Source organism: Oncorhynchus mykiss, chromosome 17 (genome assembly GCF_013265735.2).
Source record: "Oncorhynchus mykiss isolate Arlee chromosome 17, USDA_OmykA_1.1, whole genome shotgun sequence".
Lineage (NCBI taxonomy): Eukaryota > Metazoa > Chordata > Actinopteri > Salmoniformes > Salmonidae > Oncorhynchus > Oncorhynchus mykiss.
Genome location: NC_048581.1, coordinates 34,181,967 through 34,200,220, shown reverse-complemented (window position 1 = coordinate 34,200,220; position 18,254 = coordinate 34,181,967). Strand labels below are relative to the sequence as shown.

General features: G+C 46.5%; 1 protein-coding gene across 1 annotated transcript in view; it reads right to left on the bottom strand.

Moving 5' to 3' along the window:
- The window catches only part of LOC110493775 (potassium voltage-gated channel subfamily H member 1), a 60,609-nt gene that overhangs the window by 33,464 nt on the left and 8,891 nt on the right, over positions 1-18,254 (bottom strand). The window contains exons 8-9 of the mRNA XM_021568248.2: positions 15,330-15,759; positions 7,103-7,302 (exon numbers count right to left, since the gene is read on the bottom strand). Of these exons, the coding sequence (XP_021423923.1) occupies positions 7,103-7,302; positions 15,330-15,759 (630 nt within the window). The remainder of the gene's footprint in view (positions 1-7,102; positions 7,303-15,329; positions 15,760-18,254) is intronic.

Sequence of the window (18,254 nt, the reverse complement as noted above, 5' to 3'; positions counted from 1 at the left end):
TCTCCTCCTAACTACCTCGTCACCCCTTTTCCCACCTGTTCCCTTTTTCCCTCTGATTAGTCCTCTATATCTCTCTCTGTTTTTGTTCCTGTCTTTGTCGGATTCTTGTTTGTGTTTTTCATGCCTGAACCAGATTATCGTCATGTTTGCTGCAACCTTGTCCTGTCCTGTCGGAATCTGCCGGTCCATCTGAGCCTACCTATGTTTTGTTATTAAAGAAGTTCTGTTTACGTTAATTCGCTTTTGGGTCCTCATTCACGCCCCGTAACAGAAGAATCCGACCAAGAATGGACCCAGCGACTTCGGATCCTCTCCACTCAGCCGTCGAGATCCAGGGAGCGATGCTAGGCAGACACGAGCAGGAATTGTCTGCTGCTCGACATGCCGTTGAGACCCTGGCCACCCAAGTCTCCAACCTCACAGAACAGGTTCACCATCTCCGCCTCGATCCACCGGCCACTTCCAGGGCTTTCGAATCTCCGGAGCCCAGAATCAATAACCCGCCGTGTTACTCTGGGGAGCCCACTGAATGCCGCTCGTTCCTCACCCAGTGTGATATTGTGTTTTCTCTCCAGCCCAACACTTACTCCAGGAGCACTGCTCGTGTCGCCTACGTCATATCTCTCCTTACTGGACGGGCTCGTGAGTGGGGCACGGCAATCTGGGAGGCAAGGGCTGAGTGTACTAACCAGTATCAGGACTTTAAGGAGGAGATGATACGGGTTTTTGATCGATCTGTTTTTGGGGAGGAGGCTTCCAGGGCCCTGTCTTCCCTATGTCAAGGTAATCGATCCATAACAGACTACTCTATTGAGTTTCGCACTCTTGCTGCCTCCAGTGGCTGGAACGAGCCGGCTTTGCTCGCTCGTTTTCTGGAGGGTCTCCGCGCAGAGGTAAAGGATGAGATTCTCTCCCGGGAGGTTCCTTCCAGCGTGGATTCCTTGATTGAACTCGCTATTCGCATTGAGCGACGGGTTGATCTTCGTCACCGAGCTCGTGGAAAGGAGCTCGCGTTCTCCGTTGCCCCCCTCTCCGCATCACTACATCACTTCATAGACCTTGCCAAGGCTTTCGACTCTGTCAATCACCGTATTCTTATCGGCAGACTCAGTAGCCTCGGTTTTTCGGATGACTGCCTTGCCTGGTTCACCAATTACTTTGCAGACAGAGTTCAGTGTGTCAAATCGGAGGGCATGCTGTCCGGTCCTCTGGCAGTCTCTATGGGGGTGCCACAGGGTTCAATTCTCGGGCCGACTCTTTTCTCTGTATATATCAATGATGTTTCTCATGCTGCGGGCGATTCCCTGATCCACCTCTACGCAGACGACACCATTCTATATACTTCCGGCCCGTCCTTGGACACTGTGCTATCTAACCTCCAAACGAGCTTCAATGCCATACAGCACTCCTTCCGTGGCCTCCAACTGCTCTTAAACGCTAGTAAAACCAAATGCATGCTTTTCAACCGTTCGCTGCCTGCACCCGCACGCCTGACCAGCATCACCACCCTGGATGGTTCCGACCTTGAATATGTGGACATCTATAAGTACCTAGGTGTCTGGCTAGACTCTAAACTCTCCTTCCAGACCCATATCAAACATCTCCAATCGAAAATCAAATCAAGAGTCGGCTTTCTATTCCGCAACAAAGCCTCCTTCACTCACGCCGCCAAACTTACCCTAGTAAAACTGACTATCCTACCGATCCTCGACTTCGGCGATGTCATCTACAAAATTGCTTCCAACACTCTACTCAGCAAACTGGATGCAGTTTATCACAGTGCCATCCGTTTTGTCACTAAAGCACCTTATACCACCCACCACTGCGACTTGTATGCTCTAGTCGGCTGGCCCTCGCTACATATTCGTCGCCAGACCCACTGGCTCCAGGTCATCTACAAGTCCATGCTAGGTAAAGCTCCGCCTTATCTCAGTTCACTGGTTACGATGGCAACACCCATCCGTAGCACGCGCTCCAGCAGGTGTATCTCACTGATCATCCCTAAAGCCAACACCTCATTTGGCCGCCTTTCGTTCCAGTTCTCTGCTGCCTGTGATTGGAACGAATTGCAAAAATCGCTGAAGTTGGAGACTTTTATCTCCCTCACCAACTTCAAACATCTGCTATCTGAGCAGCTAACCGATCGCTGCAGCTGTACATAGTCTATTGGTAAATAGCCCACCCATTTTCACCTACCTCATCCCCATACTGTTTTTATTTATTTATTTTTCTGCTCTTTTGCACACCAATATCTCTATCTCTACCTTTACATAACCATCTGATCATTTATCACTCCAGTGTTAATCTGCATAATTGTAATTATTTGCCTACCTTCTCGTGCCTTTTGCACACAATGTATATATAGACTCCCCTTTTTTCTACTGTGTTATTGACTTGTTAATTGTTTACTCCATGTGTAACTCTGTGTTGTCTGTTCACACTGCTATGCCTTATCTTGGCCAGGTCGCAGTTGCAAATGAGAACTTGTTCTCAACTAGCCTACCTGGTTAAATAAAGGTGAAATAAATTTTTTTTAAAAACTACCATCTTCCTCTGCCGGCTCGGGTGCTGAGCCTATGCAGCTGGGAGGTATCCGCATCTCGACTAAGGAGAGGGAACGGAGAATCACCAACCGCCTCTGTCTCTATTGCGGTTCTGCTGGTCATTTTGTCACTTCATGTCCAGTAAAAGCCAGAGCTCATCAGTAAGCGGAGGGCTACTGGTGAGCGCTACTACTCCTGTCTCTCCTTCAAGATCCTGCACTACTTTGTCGTTCCATCTACGCTGGACCGGTTCGTCAGCTTCCTGCAGTGCCTTAATAGACTCTGGGGCGGAGGGCTGTTTTATGGACGAGACCTGGGCTCGGGAACATGACATTCCTCTCAGACAGTTAAGGGAGTCCACGGCCTTGTTCGCCCTGGATGGTAGTCCTCTCCCCAGGATTCAGCGTGAGACGCTACCTTTAACCCTCACTGTTTCTGGTAATCATAGCGAAACCATTTCTTTTTTAATTTTTCGTTCACCTTTTACACCTGTTGTTTTGGGCCATCCCTGGCTAGTTTGTCATAATCCTTCCATTAATTGGTCTAGTAATTCTATCCTCTCCTGGAACGTCTCTTGTCATGTGAAATGTTTAATGTCTGCTATCCCTCCTGTTTCCTCTGTCTCTTCTTCACAGGAGGAGCCTGGTGATTTGACAGGGGTGCCGGAGGAATATCACGATCTGCGCACGGTGTTCAGTCGGTCCAGGGCCACCTCTCTTCCCCCACACCGGTCGTATGATTGTAGTATTGATCTCCTTCCGGGAACCACTCCCCCCCGGGGTAGACTATACTCTCTGTCGGCTCCCGAACGTAAGGCTCTCGAAGATTATTTGTCTGTAGCTCTTGCCGCCGGTACCATAGTCCCCTCCTCCTCTCCCGCCGGAGCGGGGTTTTTTTTTGTTAAGAAGAAGGACGGGTCCCTGCGCCCCTGCATAGATTATCGAGGGCTGAATGACATAACAGTGAAGAATTGTTATCCGCTTCCTCTTATGTCTTCAGCCTTCGAGATCCTGCAGGGAGCCAGGTTTTTCACTAAGTTGGACCTTCGTAACGCTTACCATCTCGTGCGCATCAGGGAGGGGGACGAGTGGAAGACGGCGTTTAACACTCCGTTAGGGCACTTTGAATACCGGGTTCTTCCTTTCGGCCTCGCTAACGCTCCAGCTGTCTTTCAGGCATTAGTCAATGATGTCCTGAGAGACATGCTGAACATCTTTGTTTTCGTTTACCTTGACGATATCCTGATTTTTTCACCGTCACTCCAGATTCATGTTCAGCACGTTCGACGTGTCCTCCAGCGCCTTTTAGAGAATTGTCTTTTTGTGAAGGCTGAGAAGTGCTCTTTTCATGCCTCCTCCGTCACATTTCTCGGTTCTGTTATTTCCGCTGAAGGCATTAAGATGGATCCCGCTAAGGTCCAAGCTGTCATTGATTGGCCCGTCCCTAAGTCACGCGTCGAGCTGCAGCGCTTTCTCGGCTTCGCGAACTTCTATCGTCGTTTCATCCGTAATTTCGGTCAGGTGGCAGCTCCTCTCACAGCCCTTACTTCTGTCAAGACGTGCTTTAAGTGGTCCGTTTCCGCCCAGGGAGCTTTTGATCTCCTCAAGAATCGTTTTACATCCGCACCTATCCTTGTTACACCTGACGTCACTAGACAGTTCGTTGTCGAGGTTGACGCGTCAGAGGTGGGCGTGGGAGCCATTCTTTCTCAGCGCTCCCTCTCTGACGACAAGGTCCACCCTTGCGCGTATTTTTCTCATCGCCTGTCGCCGTCGGAACGTAACTATGATGTGGGAAACCGCGAACTGCTCGCCATCCGCTTAGCCCTAGGCGAATGGCGACAGTGGTTGGAGGGGGCGACCGTTCCTTTTGTCGTTTGGACTGACCATAGGAACCTTGAGTACATCCGTTCTGCCAAACGACTTAATGCGCGTCAGGCGCGCTGGGCGCTGTTTTTCGCTCGTTTCGAGTTCGTGATTTCTTATCGTCCGGGCTCTAAGAACACCAAGCCTGATGCTTTATCTCGTCTCTTCAGTTCTTCAGTAGCCTCCACTGACCCCGAGGGGATTCTCCCTGAGGGGCGTGTTGTCGGGTTGACTGTCTGGGGAATTGAGAGGCAGGTAAAGCAAGCACTCACTCAAACTCCGTCGCCGCGCGCTTGTCCTAGGAACCTTCTTTTCGTTCCCGTTCCTACTCGTCTGGCCGTTCTTCAGTGGGCTCACTCTGCCAAGTTAGCCGGCCATCCTGGCGTTCGGGGTACGCTTGCTTCCATTCGCCAGCGTTTTTGGTGGCCCACCCGGGAGCATGACACGCGTCGCTTCGTGGCTGCTTGTTCGGTCTGCGCGCAGACTAAGTCCGGTAACTCCCCTCCTGCCGGCCGTCTCAGGCCGCTTCCCATTCCCTCTCGACCGTGGTCTCACATCGCCTTAGATTTTGTCACCGGACTGCCTTCGTCAGCGGGGAAGACTGTTATTCTTACGGTTGTCGACAGGTTCTCTAAGGCGGCTCATTTTATTCCCCTTGCTAAGCTTCCTTCTGCTAAAGAGACGGCACAAATCATCATCGAGAATGTTTTCAGAATTCATGGCCTTCCGTCAGACGTCGTTTCGGACAGAGGTCCGCAATTCACGTCTCAATTTTGGAGGGAGTTTTGCCGTTTGATTGGGGCTTCCGTCAGTCTCTCTTCCGGCTTTCACCCCCAGTCTAACGGTCAAGCAGAACGGGCCAATCAGACTATTGGTCGCATCTTACGCAGTCTTTCTTTTCGCAACCCTGCGTCTTGGTCAGAACAGCTCCCCTGGGCAGAATACGCCCACAACTCGCTTCCTTCGTCTGCGACCGGGCTATCTCCTTTTCAGAGTAGCCTCGGGTACCAGCCTCCGCTGTTCTCATCTCAGTTCGCCGAGTCCAGCGTCCCCTCCGCTCAGGCTTTTGTCCAACGTTGCGAGCGCACCTGGAAGAGGGTCAGGTCTGCACTTTGCCGTTATAGGGCGCAGACTGTGAGAGCTGCTAATAAGCGTAGAACTAAGAGTCCTAGATATTGTCGCGGTCAGAGAGTTTGGCTCTCCACTCAGAACCTTCCCCTTAAGAAGGTCCACCCGGTCTTCCATGTCTCCTGTGTCAAGCCCGTTCTTCGCGCCCCCGCTCGTCTTCCCCCCCCCCCCATCCTTGTCGAGGGCGCACCCATCTACAGGGTCCGTAGGATTTTGGACATGCGTCCTCGGGGCCGTGGTCATCAGTACCTAGTTGATTGGGAGGGGTACGGTCCTGAGGAGAGGAGTTGGGTTCCCTCTCGGGACGTGCTGGACCGTGCGCTGATCGAGGATTTCCTCCGTTGCCGCCAGGTTTCCTCCTCGAGTGCGCCAGGAGGCGCTCGGTGAGTGGGGGGGTACTGTCATGTATTGTCATGTTGTGTCTTGTTTCTGTCCTTTCCCTTCACCCTGTCTCCCCCTGCTGGTCGTTATTAGGTTACCTTTTCTCCCCCTCTTTCCCCCAGCTGTTCCTTGTCTCCTCCTAACTACCTCGTCACCCCTTTTCCCACCTGTTCCCTTTTTCCCTCTGATTAGTCCTCTATATCTCTCTCTGTTTTTGTTCCTGTCTTTGTCGGATTCTTGTTTGTGTTTTTCATGCCTGAACCAGATTATCGTCATGTTTGCTGCAACCTTGTCCTGTCCTGTCGGAATCTGCCGGTCCATCTGAGCCTACCTATGTTTTGTTATTAAAGAAGTTCTGTTTACGTTAATTCGCTTTTGGGTCCTCATTCACGCACCGTAACAGTAATGCAACAAAATAGGAAAAACGCCAAGTGCGGGATGAATACTTTTGCAAGGCACTGTATATCTAGATGAGAGTTATGTTTCTGGTAGCTTACTTTTATTCTAGTTAAAACACAATAGGTTGTCACTCAACTAATAAACCCTAATTTCACGCAAGCCATTTTAGCATCCGAACACAGATGTGCAAGATCAGGAACAGGCCTTCTACCTCGCTTTGGTCAGCGCACGAAGCTGGGCACAGTGTGCAGTTTGACTACGCTACTGATATTCCCTGGGGTTGTTCGGAATGCAAAATGACTTGTAGATCAATGACTGTCAACAGTTACGCGCTTTTATTTTGACACTGAAGGAGCGGACACATCAGTTGTCACAAAATATGAGGTCGTTTTGGAAGGTAAAAAGAAAGTAATATGAGAAAAAAATGTTAGTGAATCGGCGGTTCGTAACGTTTGAATTGATTTTCTGACCAATGCATGTTACATTTGGATCGGTATGGGGTCCGAGGACTGATGCAGTCATATCTTAAAGATTTGAATCGGGGGCCGATGAGTATCGGTAAATCATTTCATCCCTAATAAATTGTATCAATATAATAACAATTATAATAAATGTATAATAATGGTATAACAACGATAACATAATACCACCAACACATACCAGTAATATCCATGGTGATGCATAACTTTTGCTTCCTCTCACAGACCAACTTAGCCATAAAATAAAGATGCATACTGTGAGATGGTAACAAAATGGTATGGAAGGTTTGTACAACGTTTGCGTTACCTTGTCTGTATCGATGCCTCTAGACATGGACCACGTGGAGACAATGTAGTCCATGACGCGTTCGCTGAGGCCCTTGGGCACCTGGTAGAGCTTAAGGAAGTCGCGGACGCTGTTGAGCATCTCGTGGTAGCGGTTGGTGTTGGCGTACATCTGCTGGAAGATGGTAGTCACGTTACCGAAGATGGTGGCATACAGGAGTGCTGGAAAAGACCAAGAAAGAGTGTGGTCAATGTACTGGCAAATATGGCGTACTGTAAATGTGTCAACTAAAGGATTCTAGCAAACACTCCAAGGGACCCTTAAAATGATGAGCTGGTGAGTATAATGGTTTTGAGTTTATTAGCATTTTTCCAGTGACAAGACTGTTCAGTGTATTATTAATTGTGAAAGAACAGAGCACTAGGGACCCAAAGGAACCATTCTTGACAGTCTGTAAATCTATCACAATAATATCCCCATATTCACAGTCATAACTTGGAAACATCATTATGCGCCCTTGCAAATGCAGCGACGAGTGTAACAAAACAACAGTGGCATGTTACATTTATCATATCTTCTTCTCCATGGACATTATCCCTCCATTGGTCATAATGGGCTTTTGGAGATGGTCTGTAAACACAAATGGTGTCACGCTCTCTCTCACTTCCCACTGACTGCTAACCAATCAGCCATCGCTCATTCTGTGTCTCGATCCCGCAGCTAGCCAATCAATATTGGCTCTCACAATTCATACCCATGTCAGCACTTTGCCTGACAATGTGTCACCCTATTCCCCTGCCAGTGTCCCACTCCTTCACAGCAGGGTCAGAGAAATTGATAGAGGTCCTGTCAACCATTAGTGACACTGGTGGCATCCATTTTCAAGGGAAGTGAAACATAGTGCTTGTTTTCATTCGTTCAGGTGGCACACCATAATCCCTGGCTTTATTATAACCAAGGGGTCATCATAATTGTTATAGGGGATATTATGCAACCTTGCAAAGGACGTTTTAGAAGGTAGATGACCTGACTATATTACTGAAGTTGTGGTGTTCTTGTTGACGCAATCGATCCTCGCAGAGGCGGCGAGCGAGCACAACAGGTAAACAGTCAGGGGGACGAAAGAGGGCCTGTCAGATACACAATGGGGTGACGCTCAGAGGCATTAGGCTGGGCTAAAAATGTCTGTGTCATTTTTCCAGCACAGCAGTGATGAGTGACGGGCCAAATAGACCTGTCTGATCAAGCCACACAACTGAATTATGGGTAGCCGCCTGGGATAAAAATGCAACAGTATACTGTTGACTCCTGTTAAATGCAACAGCTTGGGACTGTCTTGACAACCTACACTAAGCTGGATCATTCAGTTATCAGAAGAAATGTCAAGGATCTCTCTGTACTTTGCTCCGTTCATCTTTCCCTCGATCCTGACTATTGTCCCTGCCGCTGAAAAACATCCCCACAGCATGATGCTACCACACCATGCTTCACCATAGGGATTGTATTGGTCAGGTGATGAGCAGTGCCCGGTTTCATCCAGACGTGACGTTTGGCATTCAGGCCAAAGTGTTCCATCTTGGTTTCATCAGACCAAAGAATCTTGTTTCCTCATGGTCAGAGTCCTTTAGGTGCCTTTTGGCAAACTCCAAGTGGGCTGTCATGTGCTTTTTACTGAGGAGTGGCTTCTGAGTGCTGCAGAGATGGTTGTCCTTCTGGAAGGATCTTCCATCTCTACAGAGGAACTCTGGAGTTCTGTCAGAGTGACCATCGGGTTCTTGGTCACCTCCCTAACCAAGGCTCTTCTCCCCTGATTACTCAGTTTGGCCGGGCAGCCAGCTCTAGGAAGAGTGGTTCTTGTGGTTCCAAACTTCTTCCATTTGAGAATGAGGGCTGCGTGTCTTGGGGACACGCAGCCGTCATACCGCTCAAGAAGGAGACGCGTTCTGTCTCCTAGAGATGAACGTACTTTGTTGCGAAAAGTGCATATCAATCCCAGAACAACAGCAAAAGACCTTGTGAAGATGCTGGAGGAAACAGGTACAAAAGTATCTATATCCACAGTAAAACAAGTCCTATATCGACATAACCTGACCTTCATGTCTTAAAGTAATGATGGACTGTCGTTTCTCTTTGCTTATTTGAGCTGTTCTTACCATAATATGGACTTGGTATTTTACCAAATAGGGCTATCTTCTGTATACCACCCCTACCTTGTCACAACACAACTGATAGGCTCAAACGCATTAGGAAGGAAAGAAATTCCACAAATGAACTTTTAACAAGGCACACCTAAAATGCATTCCAGGTGACTACGTCAAGATGCTGGTTGAGAGAATGCCAAGCGTGTGCAAAGCTGTCATCATGGCAAAGGGTGGCTTCTTTCAAGAATATAAAAGTATAAAATATATACACTTTTTTGGTTACTACATGATTCCATATGTGTTATTTCATAATTTTGATGTCTTCATTATTATTCTACAATGTAAAAATAGTACAAATAAAGAAAACCCCTTGAACGAGTAGGTGTGCCCAAGCTTGTGACTGGTACTGTGTACTGGAAAATTAAAGCAGGCATTGGTCTCACTGAGGATCTGAGATTCTGAGGTCAATTCGAGTTCTTATTTTACAGTAGTGGAACCCTCTACATGTGACATTCTTCACATTAACTAGTGGAAATGTAACCAGACTTTGGGGCTATGAGAAACTGGGGTAGTGAAACTATGCTGTGTGTGGTCTGCCAAACCAGGTGCTTTCATAGGGATCATCTATTTTTACCATTGGATTTTTGAGGCGGCTCAAGAAGTAGTCTCAGGTACTCAGTGCATCAATAAAAAAATCAGTCCAAGTAATAAGGCACAGCAGATTTAGAGTAATTTTAGATTGTTAAGATATTCACAAATTACTACGGTAATGAGCTAAAATGGTCTACCTGGACATTGGTTGCCATGGCAACAACTTCCCACAAATCTAGTACCATGCAGTGGTCCTAACACTCAGTGTGTTTGATTGTCCGTGCAACACATTAAGTGTGACTCCTAAATCTAAATTAAACCCAGAGCTAGCTGACAAGCCACTTAGCTCATGTCTGGGGCTTATTCCAGGCTGGCTCGCACACAGTCATTCCTCACAGTGTAATCACCTTGCCCTGAAGGCACAAACTCTCACTACTTCTCAACTCCAAATGTTGCCTCATGGGGGGAGTGATCACCATTAGGGCTTGCCGTCAAGCACAGGGTCTCTCTTTGGTGACACTTGGATAAGGGAGCAAGCTGGGCTTTAGCTGCAGGTAGCTAACTGTCAGAGTGAGGAGTGTGTGTGTGTGTGTGCGCGTGTGCTAGGGTTGGAATTGCATGTTGCCCAGAGCTTTTGTTCTAGATCATTGACACCGAATGTGTCTGCTGGTTGTGTGAGACAATACGAGTCCAAAACATCCCCTGTGATCGTATATTCCCCAGGACTTGTGTTAGGCTTGAACCATTGCCATCGCACTGCACACTGCCCTATCCCATCTGGACAAGAGGAATACCTATGTAAGAATGCTGTTCATTGACTATAACTCAGCCTTCAACACCATAGTACCCTCCAAGCTTGTCATTAAGCTCGGGCCCTGGGCTGAACCCTGCCCTGTGCAACTGGGTCTTGGACTTCCTGACGGGCCGCCCCAATGTTAGGAAACAATACCTCCACTTTGCTGATCCTCAACACAGGGGCCCCACAAGTTTGTGTGCTCAGGCCCCTCCTGTACTCCCCTGTTCACCCATGACTGTGTGGCCAAGCACGCCTCCAACTTGATTACCAACAATGACAAGACAGCCTACAGGGAGGTGAGGGCCTTTGCGGAGTGGTGCCAGCAAAATAACCTCTCCCTTAACGTCAACAAAATGAAGGTGCTAATCGTGGACTTCAAGAAACAGCAGAGGGAGCACGCCCATATCCACATCGACGGGGCCACAGTGGAGAAGGTGAAAAGCTTCAAGTTATTCGGTGTACATGTCACTGACAATCTGAAATGGTCCACCTACACAACAGCGCCTCTTCAACCTCAGGAGACTGAAGAAATTTGGCTTGGCCCCTAAGACCCTTACAAACCTTTACAGATGCACAATTGAGAGCATCCTGTCGGGCTGTATCACTGCCGGATATGGCAACTCATCACCGGGGGCACACTGCCTAACCTCCAGGATAACTACAGCACCAGATGTCACAGGAAGGACAAAAAGATCTTCAAGGACATCAACCACTCGAACCAGGGCCTGTTCACCCCGCTATCATCCAGAAGGCAAGGTCAGTACAGGTGCATCAAACCTGGGACCGAGAGACTGAAAAACAGCTTCTATCTCAAGACCATCACTGTTAAATAGCTATCACTAGCCGGGCACCACTCGGTTACTCAACCTTGCACCTTAGAGGCTGCTGCCCTATATACATAGACATGGAATCCCTGATCACTTTAATAATGGAACACTAGTCACTTTAATAATGTTAAACTTACTGCTTTGATCAGTTCATATGTATATACTGTTTTACATTCTACTGTATCAATGCCACTCCGACATTGCTCGTCCTAATATTTCTATTGTTAAATCCATTATTCTACTTTTAGATTTGTGTGCATTGTTGTGAATTGTTAGATACTACTGCACTATTGGAGCTAGGAACACAAGCATTTCGCTACACCCGCAATAACCTCTGCTAAATATGTGTATGTGACCAATACAATTTGATTTGATTTGAACCAGCTAACTTGTGATTTACACCAAAAGGTCAAAATCTTTAGTGCCTATAGTGGCAGTTGCATGAATCAGAATCTCCATTGAAACTTATTTTTAGGGGTAGGCAGGATGTCAGTCAACCTACCTAAGTGGTCCCCTGTCATCCTGTACTGGCCCTGGGTGCCAAGCGCCAAAACAAATGTTCTACTTGGCAATTTTTCAATTGCTGACAACTCAGAATCAGTATAAACTGGCACAAGGATTGTATCAGTGGGTCATATGGGCTCATAAAATGTATTTCAATGCACTACATTGGCATCACAATTCTGATGCATAATACCCATTGTCTTCAGCCAAGCCTACCTGATTTAGCTCATATTTATTTTCAGAATGGGTTGAGTCCTGTACCCCCCCCCCCCCCCCCCCCACCCCCCGTTGTCCCCCGTCCCCCCTTTGCCCTCAGAACAGCCTCTTTTCGTTGGGGCATGGAACCGAATGCTGGCCCATTTTGACGTCAATGCCTCCAACAGTTGTGTCAAGTCAGCTGGATGTCCTTTGGGCGGTGGACCATTCTTGATACACACGGGAAACTGTTGAGCATGAAAAACCCAGCAGCGTTGCAGTTCTTGACACGAACCGGTGCACCTGGCACCTACTACCATACCCCGTTCAAATTCCACCCAAAAACCACATTTTGGTATTTGTTTAATTAGTCCATTGTTGATTTAGTACCAAAATGTTTTGCTTATCAGCAATCAGGTTTTCAAAATGTGTAACTTTTAAAGTACAGAAATCACCCCTGTATGATGCATTTTCCTTTAAATACTTTGTCTTGCCCATTCACCCGCTGAATGGCACACATACACAATCCATGTCTCAATTGTCTCTTGGCTTTAAAATCCTCCTTTCACCTGTCTCCTCTCCTTCATCTCCACTGATTGAAGTGAATTTAACATCAATATGGGATCATAGCTTTTACCTGGATTGCCTGGTCTGTCTGTCGTGGAAAGAGCAGGTGTTCTTAATGTTTACTCCGTGTAAATAATCAGTTAACAAGCCGTGTGGGAGAGAGAGAAGCAGGAGAAGAGGGTTGGCGTGCGTATGAGGACACAGAAGGGTATGACACGGCTGGCTGCACTGAGACAAGACCACCGTGACAGCCAGGAACAACCGCCGTGTCATAAGCTCTGGACACCGCCAAAATGCAACGGGGTGAGCGGATCTCTGTGTTTTATGGCGACAGTTTACACAATTGTTGGGGTTTACCCTGGGGGTCAGGTGTGTGGCTACACCAATGCCATGATTACTGTATATATGCGATAACCTTTGTATGCTTTCAATGAGCAATGATGGAAAAGTACTGGGTAAATAGAGCTGTACCTATTTTGTTCCCTGGCTGAGAACTGCCTGCACCTTCTGATAGTCACACAGGCTCAAGGCCGAGATAGTCTAGACATGTTTTTCTCATCTTAGATACTTTGTATCCAATCCAATGCAACAATGTTAAGGTATGATTGACGGTAGGTTGTATAAAGAGTGTTGTCTTCTGTTTCGACACACAGATCTTGACTATAGACTACTGATATATTCTGTATGCGAATCTATATCTGCAATTGCATTTTATTACTAAAGAGTTTTATACCAAGGTTCCTGTGTCTGTGTCATCTATCTGGAAGACTGATTGATAAAGGAAACTTACATCACCCCATGCAAAGGATCCCCCAACACAATTATGACTGCTCAAACACAGATACAGAAAATACACCACACACTCCCTCACAAACAGACCAAGACACAAACGAAATCCCACCCATAACACACACACACACACACACACACACACACACACACACACACACACACACACACACACACACACACACACACACACACACACACACACACACACACACACACACACACACACACACACACACACACACACACACACACACTGGCAGGCGACTCAACTGGCAACATATTGCATGACTAAGCTTCTGTCCAGCTTCCAGGCTGTGGGTGGCAGACTGTCTTCCCACCACTGAGGAATAGCAGCATGACCCCCCCATGCCCCCCTGTCACTCTCGCTTCCACTGTCACCTGCCACCCTGCATCACTGTCATCCCTGGGCAGTGCCAGTCTCTCCCCGAGGTGCTGAGCAAACCTCTGTATACTCCCCCTCATCTGCTGCTGCAACACAAACACAACAATGCTGTGTGATGTGAAAAAAAAATCCCAAAACCGCTTCACTTAGTTATTCAGGTTGTACCATGTATGTTATAATTTAACTACATAACATTGCGTGGTGTTTTTTTACTCAAATTGATTTCCTGAGCTGGATAACCTCCCCCCCCCCCATGTTTCAACAACCCTTACAGTGTACAGTATGTATTCTAATATTGAAGCTAATAAAATTAGGGTCTGTTGGTTGGAGAGTGACGCTTCGAACACCAGGCTGTGGTTTTGATTCACACTCAGAAATTGATACCAAGTCACAAGTCAGTATGGATCATAACGTATACTAAATGGTCAGCAATGCATTCTGGGGTGGAATAGTAGTTGAAAGGTGCAGATCACGCATGCCTCATTATTTCGCAACTGTGTTACATCACAGGGATGTTGAAGTTTACTGGTCTATCCATAGTCATGTGAAAGAAACTTTTTATACAGGCAAACTTCAAGTATGACACTAGCACGCAAACTGATGATGCCTGCCACAGTTTCCCCAGTCCTATTACATTTTATGTCTATTTCCAGGTAGATAATGAAGATAATAAGAACTTTTCATTTCTGCAATCGATCACATTCCTCAATCTTGAGGCCTGCGTTGCAATTGAGAATGCAATTTAAAATCACAACAGGGTTCTATGAAAAGCTAATGCAATGTCCCACAATAGGACCCGGGACAAAACTGTGTCAATCGCATCTCCTGTAGAAGGAGTAATCCTGTAACCATGGGCACGCGATGAATCACTCATTTGCCAGCTCAAAATGGATGAAAGGATTTGAAAATCCCCTTTAGATATGTACAATCTTCACAGCACAAAATTAAACAAACTGGCTTGTTCATAATAAACCTGTGTCTTTTCGGGAACTGATTAGAACCGTCACAATGTTCATAAATGCTTCAGTCAAGCATTTATCTGGAATAACTTAATGGTACATTTAGCTGTGATTGAGTTGTATAGTAAGTGCATTAAACATCATGCTATCTTCTACTGAATTCATCAAGGATTCAGAGACATACTGGCCTGTTAACAATACTTCTCCCTGAAGAAGCAAGGGACACATCTGGCATGATATTTCTTAATGAAACGTCAATTGTGTTTTTCATAAAGATAATATGGCAGTCAGAGGAGGCTGGTGGGCGGAGATATAATCGTAATGGCTGGAATCGGTGACAAGGTATCAAACATGGTTTTGATGAGGTTCAATTTATTCCATTCCAGCTATTACAATGAGCCCGTCCTCCTATGTCTCCCCCTACCAACCTCCTTTGACGACAGTAAAAGTTAATGGTTAGGGTTCTTACTCACATCCGATCATCATCATTGCCACAGCGAAGAGTTTTTCTCCGTCGGTGGTGGGGGCGATGTTGCCGAAGCCGATGCTGGTCAGGCTGGTCATGGTGAAGTAGAGGGAAGTGATGTAGACTGAGTCCTTGCTAGGCCCGCCCTCCCACCTCCCAGAGCCACTGGCGTTGAAGCGGTACGGTGTCCCCACCGATTCGCTCAATATGTAGAGCCAGCTGTCCATCCTCACACTGTTGGTGTTCTCGTCGATGACCTCGTAGTCGCCGATGCTGTACCAGATGCAGGCCAACCAGTGGGCAGCCAGGCCAAAGACGCACACCAGCAGGACCAGGACAGCGGCCCCGTACTCAATGTAGTGGTCCAGTTTACGGGCCACCCGGCCCAAGCGGAGCAGACGGACCACTTTGAGGGAGCTGAAGAGACTGCTGATGCCCTGATGGGTAGAAAAGAAGAGGGGCATGGTTAGGCTAAGAGAGAGAATGAAAAGTAGAGCTTTACTAACATGCCAATTATCCATTGTTCATGGTTCTAACTATTTTACTAACTGTTCATTCATTGATTAAAGATGGGGCGGCAGGGTAGCCTAGTGGTTAGAGCGTTGGACTAGTAACCGGAAGGTTGCGAGTTCAAACCCCCGAGCTGACATGGTACAAATCTGTCGTTCTGCCCCTGAACAGGCAGTTAACCCACTGTTCCCAGGCCGTCATTGAAAATAAGAATTTGTTCTTAACTGACTTGCCTGGTTAAATAAAGGTAAAAAAAAAAAAAAAAAAAAAAAAAGATAAACTGGAAGGGTCCCAACAGTGAACCCTGTGGAACTCAACTCCCTAAAGCACTGTACCTGCATCCTGCATATGTATTTGGTACCATGGTTCCCTGTTGTGTTGTACAATGCCATTATCTATAAAATAAAATAATAGCTGGAGGGTATGTTTTACAACATGCTACTTCTACAAAACATAACTTTGCTACAGAAGCTTGATTAGTGAAGAATTCCACACTGCCATGTGACAGAATAACGGTTATTTGGGTCCTGGACCAACCTCTGGAAAGTACAGTATCGGAATTAATTTAGCCAGGGGTTACTTTTGTTTTCATAGATGGGCACGGAGCAGGCACCCACAATTAATGTTCCAGGATCTTACTCCGATAACGGTATGTGAATGAGTACTGAATGAGTGAATGAGTCCCTAGTATGCGGCTTTAACAAAAGTCCCATTACCCTCTTCTGCATGCTCAATTTGAATCAAGCTCTTGGTGTCTTCAAACGTCAAAATGTGATGTGATGTGAAACTAACTGCTCATCGAATCTAGATTCCCTAAAACATTTAAGACTTAGTGTGGCATACTGTACAGAGAGGCTGAGATGCAAAATGCATGGGCCTGACTCTTCCCGAAAGGGTGAATCTACATTTAGTACTTAAGACAAACATAATGCAGTGCGGTTTATGTAAGCTCACTAGCCTCTGCTCACGTTTGCCTCGAGCAATTTTCAGTTCACCAGGGACACATTCATAATGCAATTACGTTCAACGACAATAAACACATCTCCTCAATGAAAGGGAGAGAGGAAGCTCTGCTTCGTTCTAAGCCGAGAAAAAAACAAAAAGCTCAAATGTGTCCCTGTGGCAACTTGAATGTCTCCCTACAATTGTCATTGGATACAAACAAGGCCACTGTGCTGAAAGCCGTCACTTCAGAGGAGCAGAATGGTTGCTAGCTGCACCGTGTTTATATATGAGGCACAGCACCGACTGAAAAGGAAGGATAACTGGCATTGACAAGTGCAGCAAAGGCACATGCAGCGCCCATAGGCTTTGTGGGGGGTGCTATAATCTTTTGGCACACCACCCTTCGCACAACAACAGGCAGACAACACAACAGTACATAACACTGGAGATTTGGAGAAGAAAAAATGGTGGTTTCTGCACTTTTGTTTTGGTTCTAAGTTACAATGCCCAAAGTTTAAGGCCGAAAGCAGTGTTTTGACTTGTTAGCTAAGCTATAATTGGCTAACTATGTTTGTTGTTTGACCTTTGAAGCACTTTTTTATCCATTATTTAAATGTAATATTGACCTTTATCTGTGCCTTCTGTAGTACAGAGTTATTTTTATGCTGATAATACTGTACTTGGGCGTAGGTTAGAATGGTATCACTTGCAGCATCTATTGATTGCTTTAAGGTTATCAAGACTAGCGCGTGAATCAAGACGATCTGGGCCATCCTACAAAGGCCTCTGTGTCAAGTTTGCTTCCAGTGTGTTTTACTACAGAATGTCTCGAAGAGGCATCAGAAAAATTTGCTGTTTCACCAGCCTCCAACTCCTGTGTTCTTTTTTAACATGTTAGAAGGATCTTCTCTGACTTTTCAGCCTCTATTCACAGTATTCCCCAGCAACCCTGTTGTCTGATGCTGTTTAAATCTCTGGTTTATCTGGCAACTCTAAGGCAACCATTAGGCAACTGCAGGGGATGACATTTCTACTGCTGAGAAGTTGTATTAGAGTACCATTCAGAAAGCGGTGTCATCCACATCATTGTTTTGAACCAAAACATGCACATTTCTGGTGTTATTCAGTCATATCTATTTTCTGTTTCAATTTGATATGACTCAGCTGGCTGTGGGTAGGACTGTATTGTAGAGTGATTAATGGTGAACACAGAGGTTAAAGGTATGCTCAGCAATATGACATCATACACAGTGGGGCGACTTCCTGCTTACAGAGTTTAAAAACAGGATTCAAAGTAATAGTACGTTTTTACAGTCTGGGATTTCAACTGACAATGGGTAAAAAAAAAGCCTCGGCAAAAATAACTGTCAAAAATCTGTGATATGTGATTATTTGAATCCAGGCCCTATAGTCAAGAAGCCCTTTCTAAAGAATCTGGTAGTATCACAGAGCATTTAGTCCCATTATCGCTCAAAAG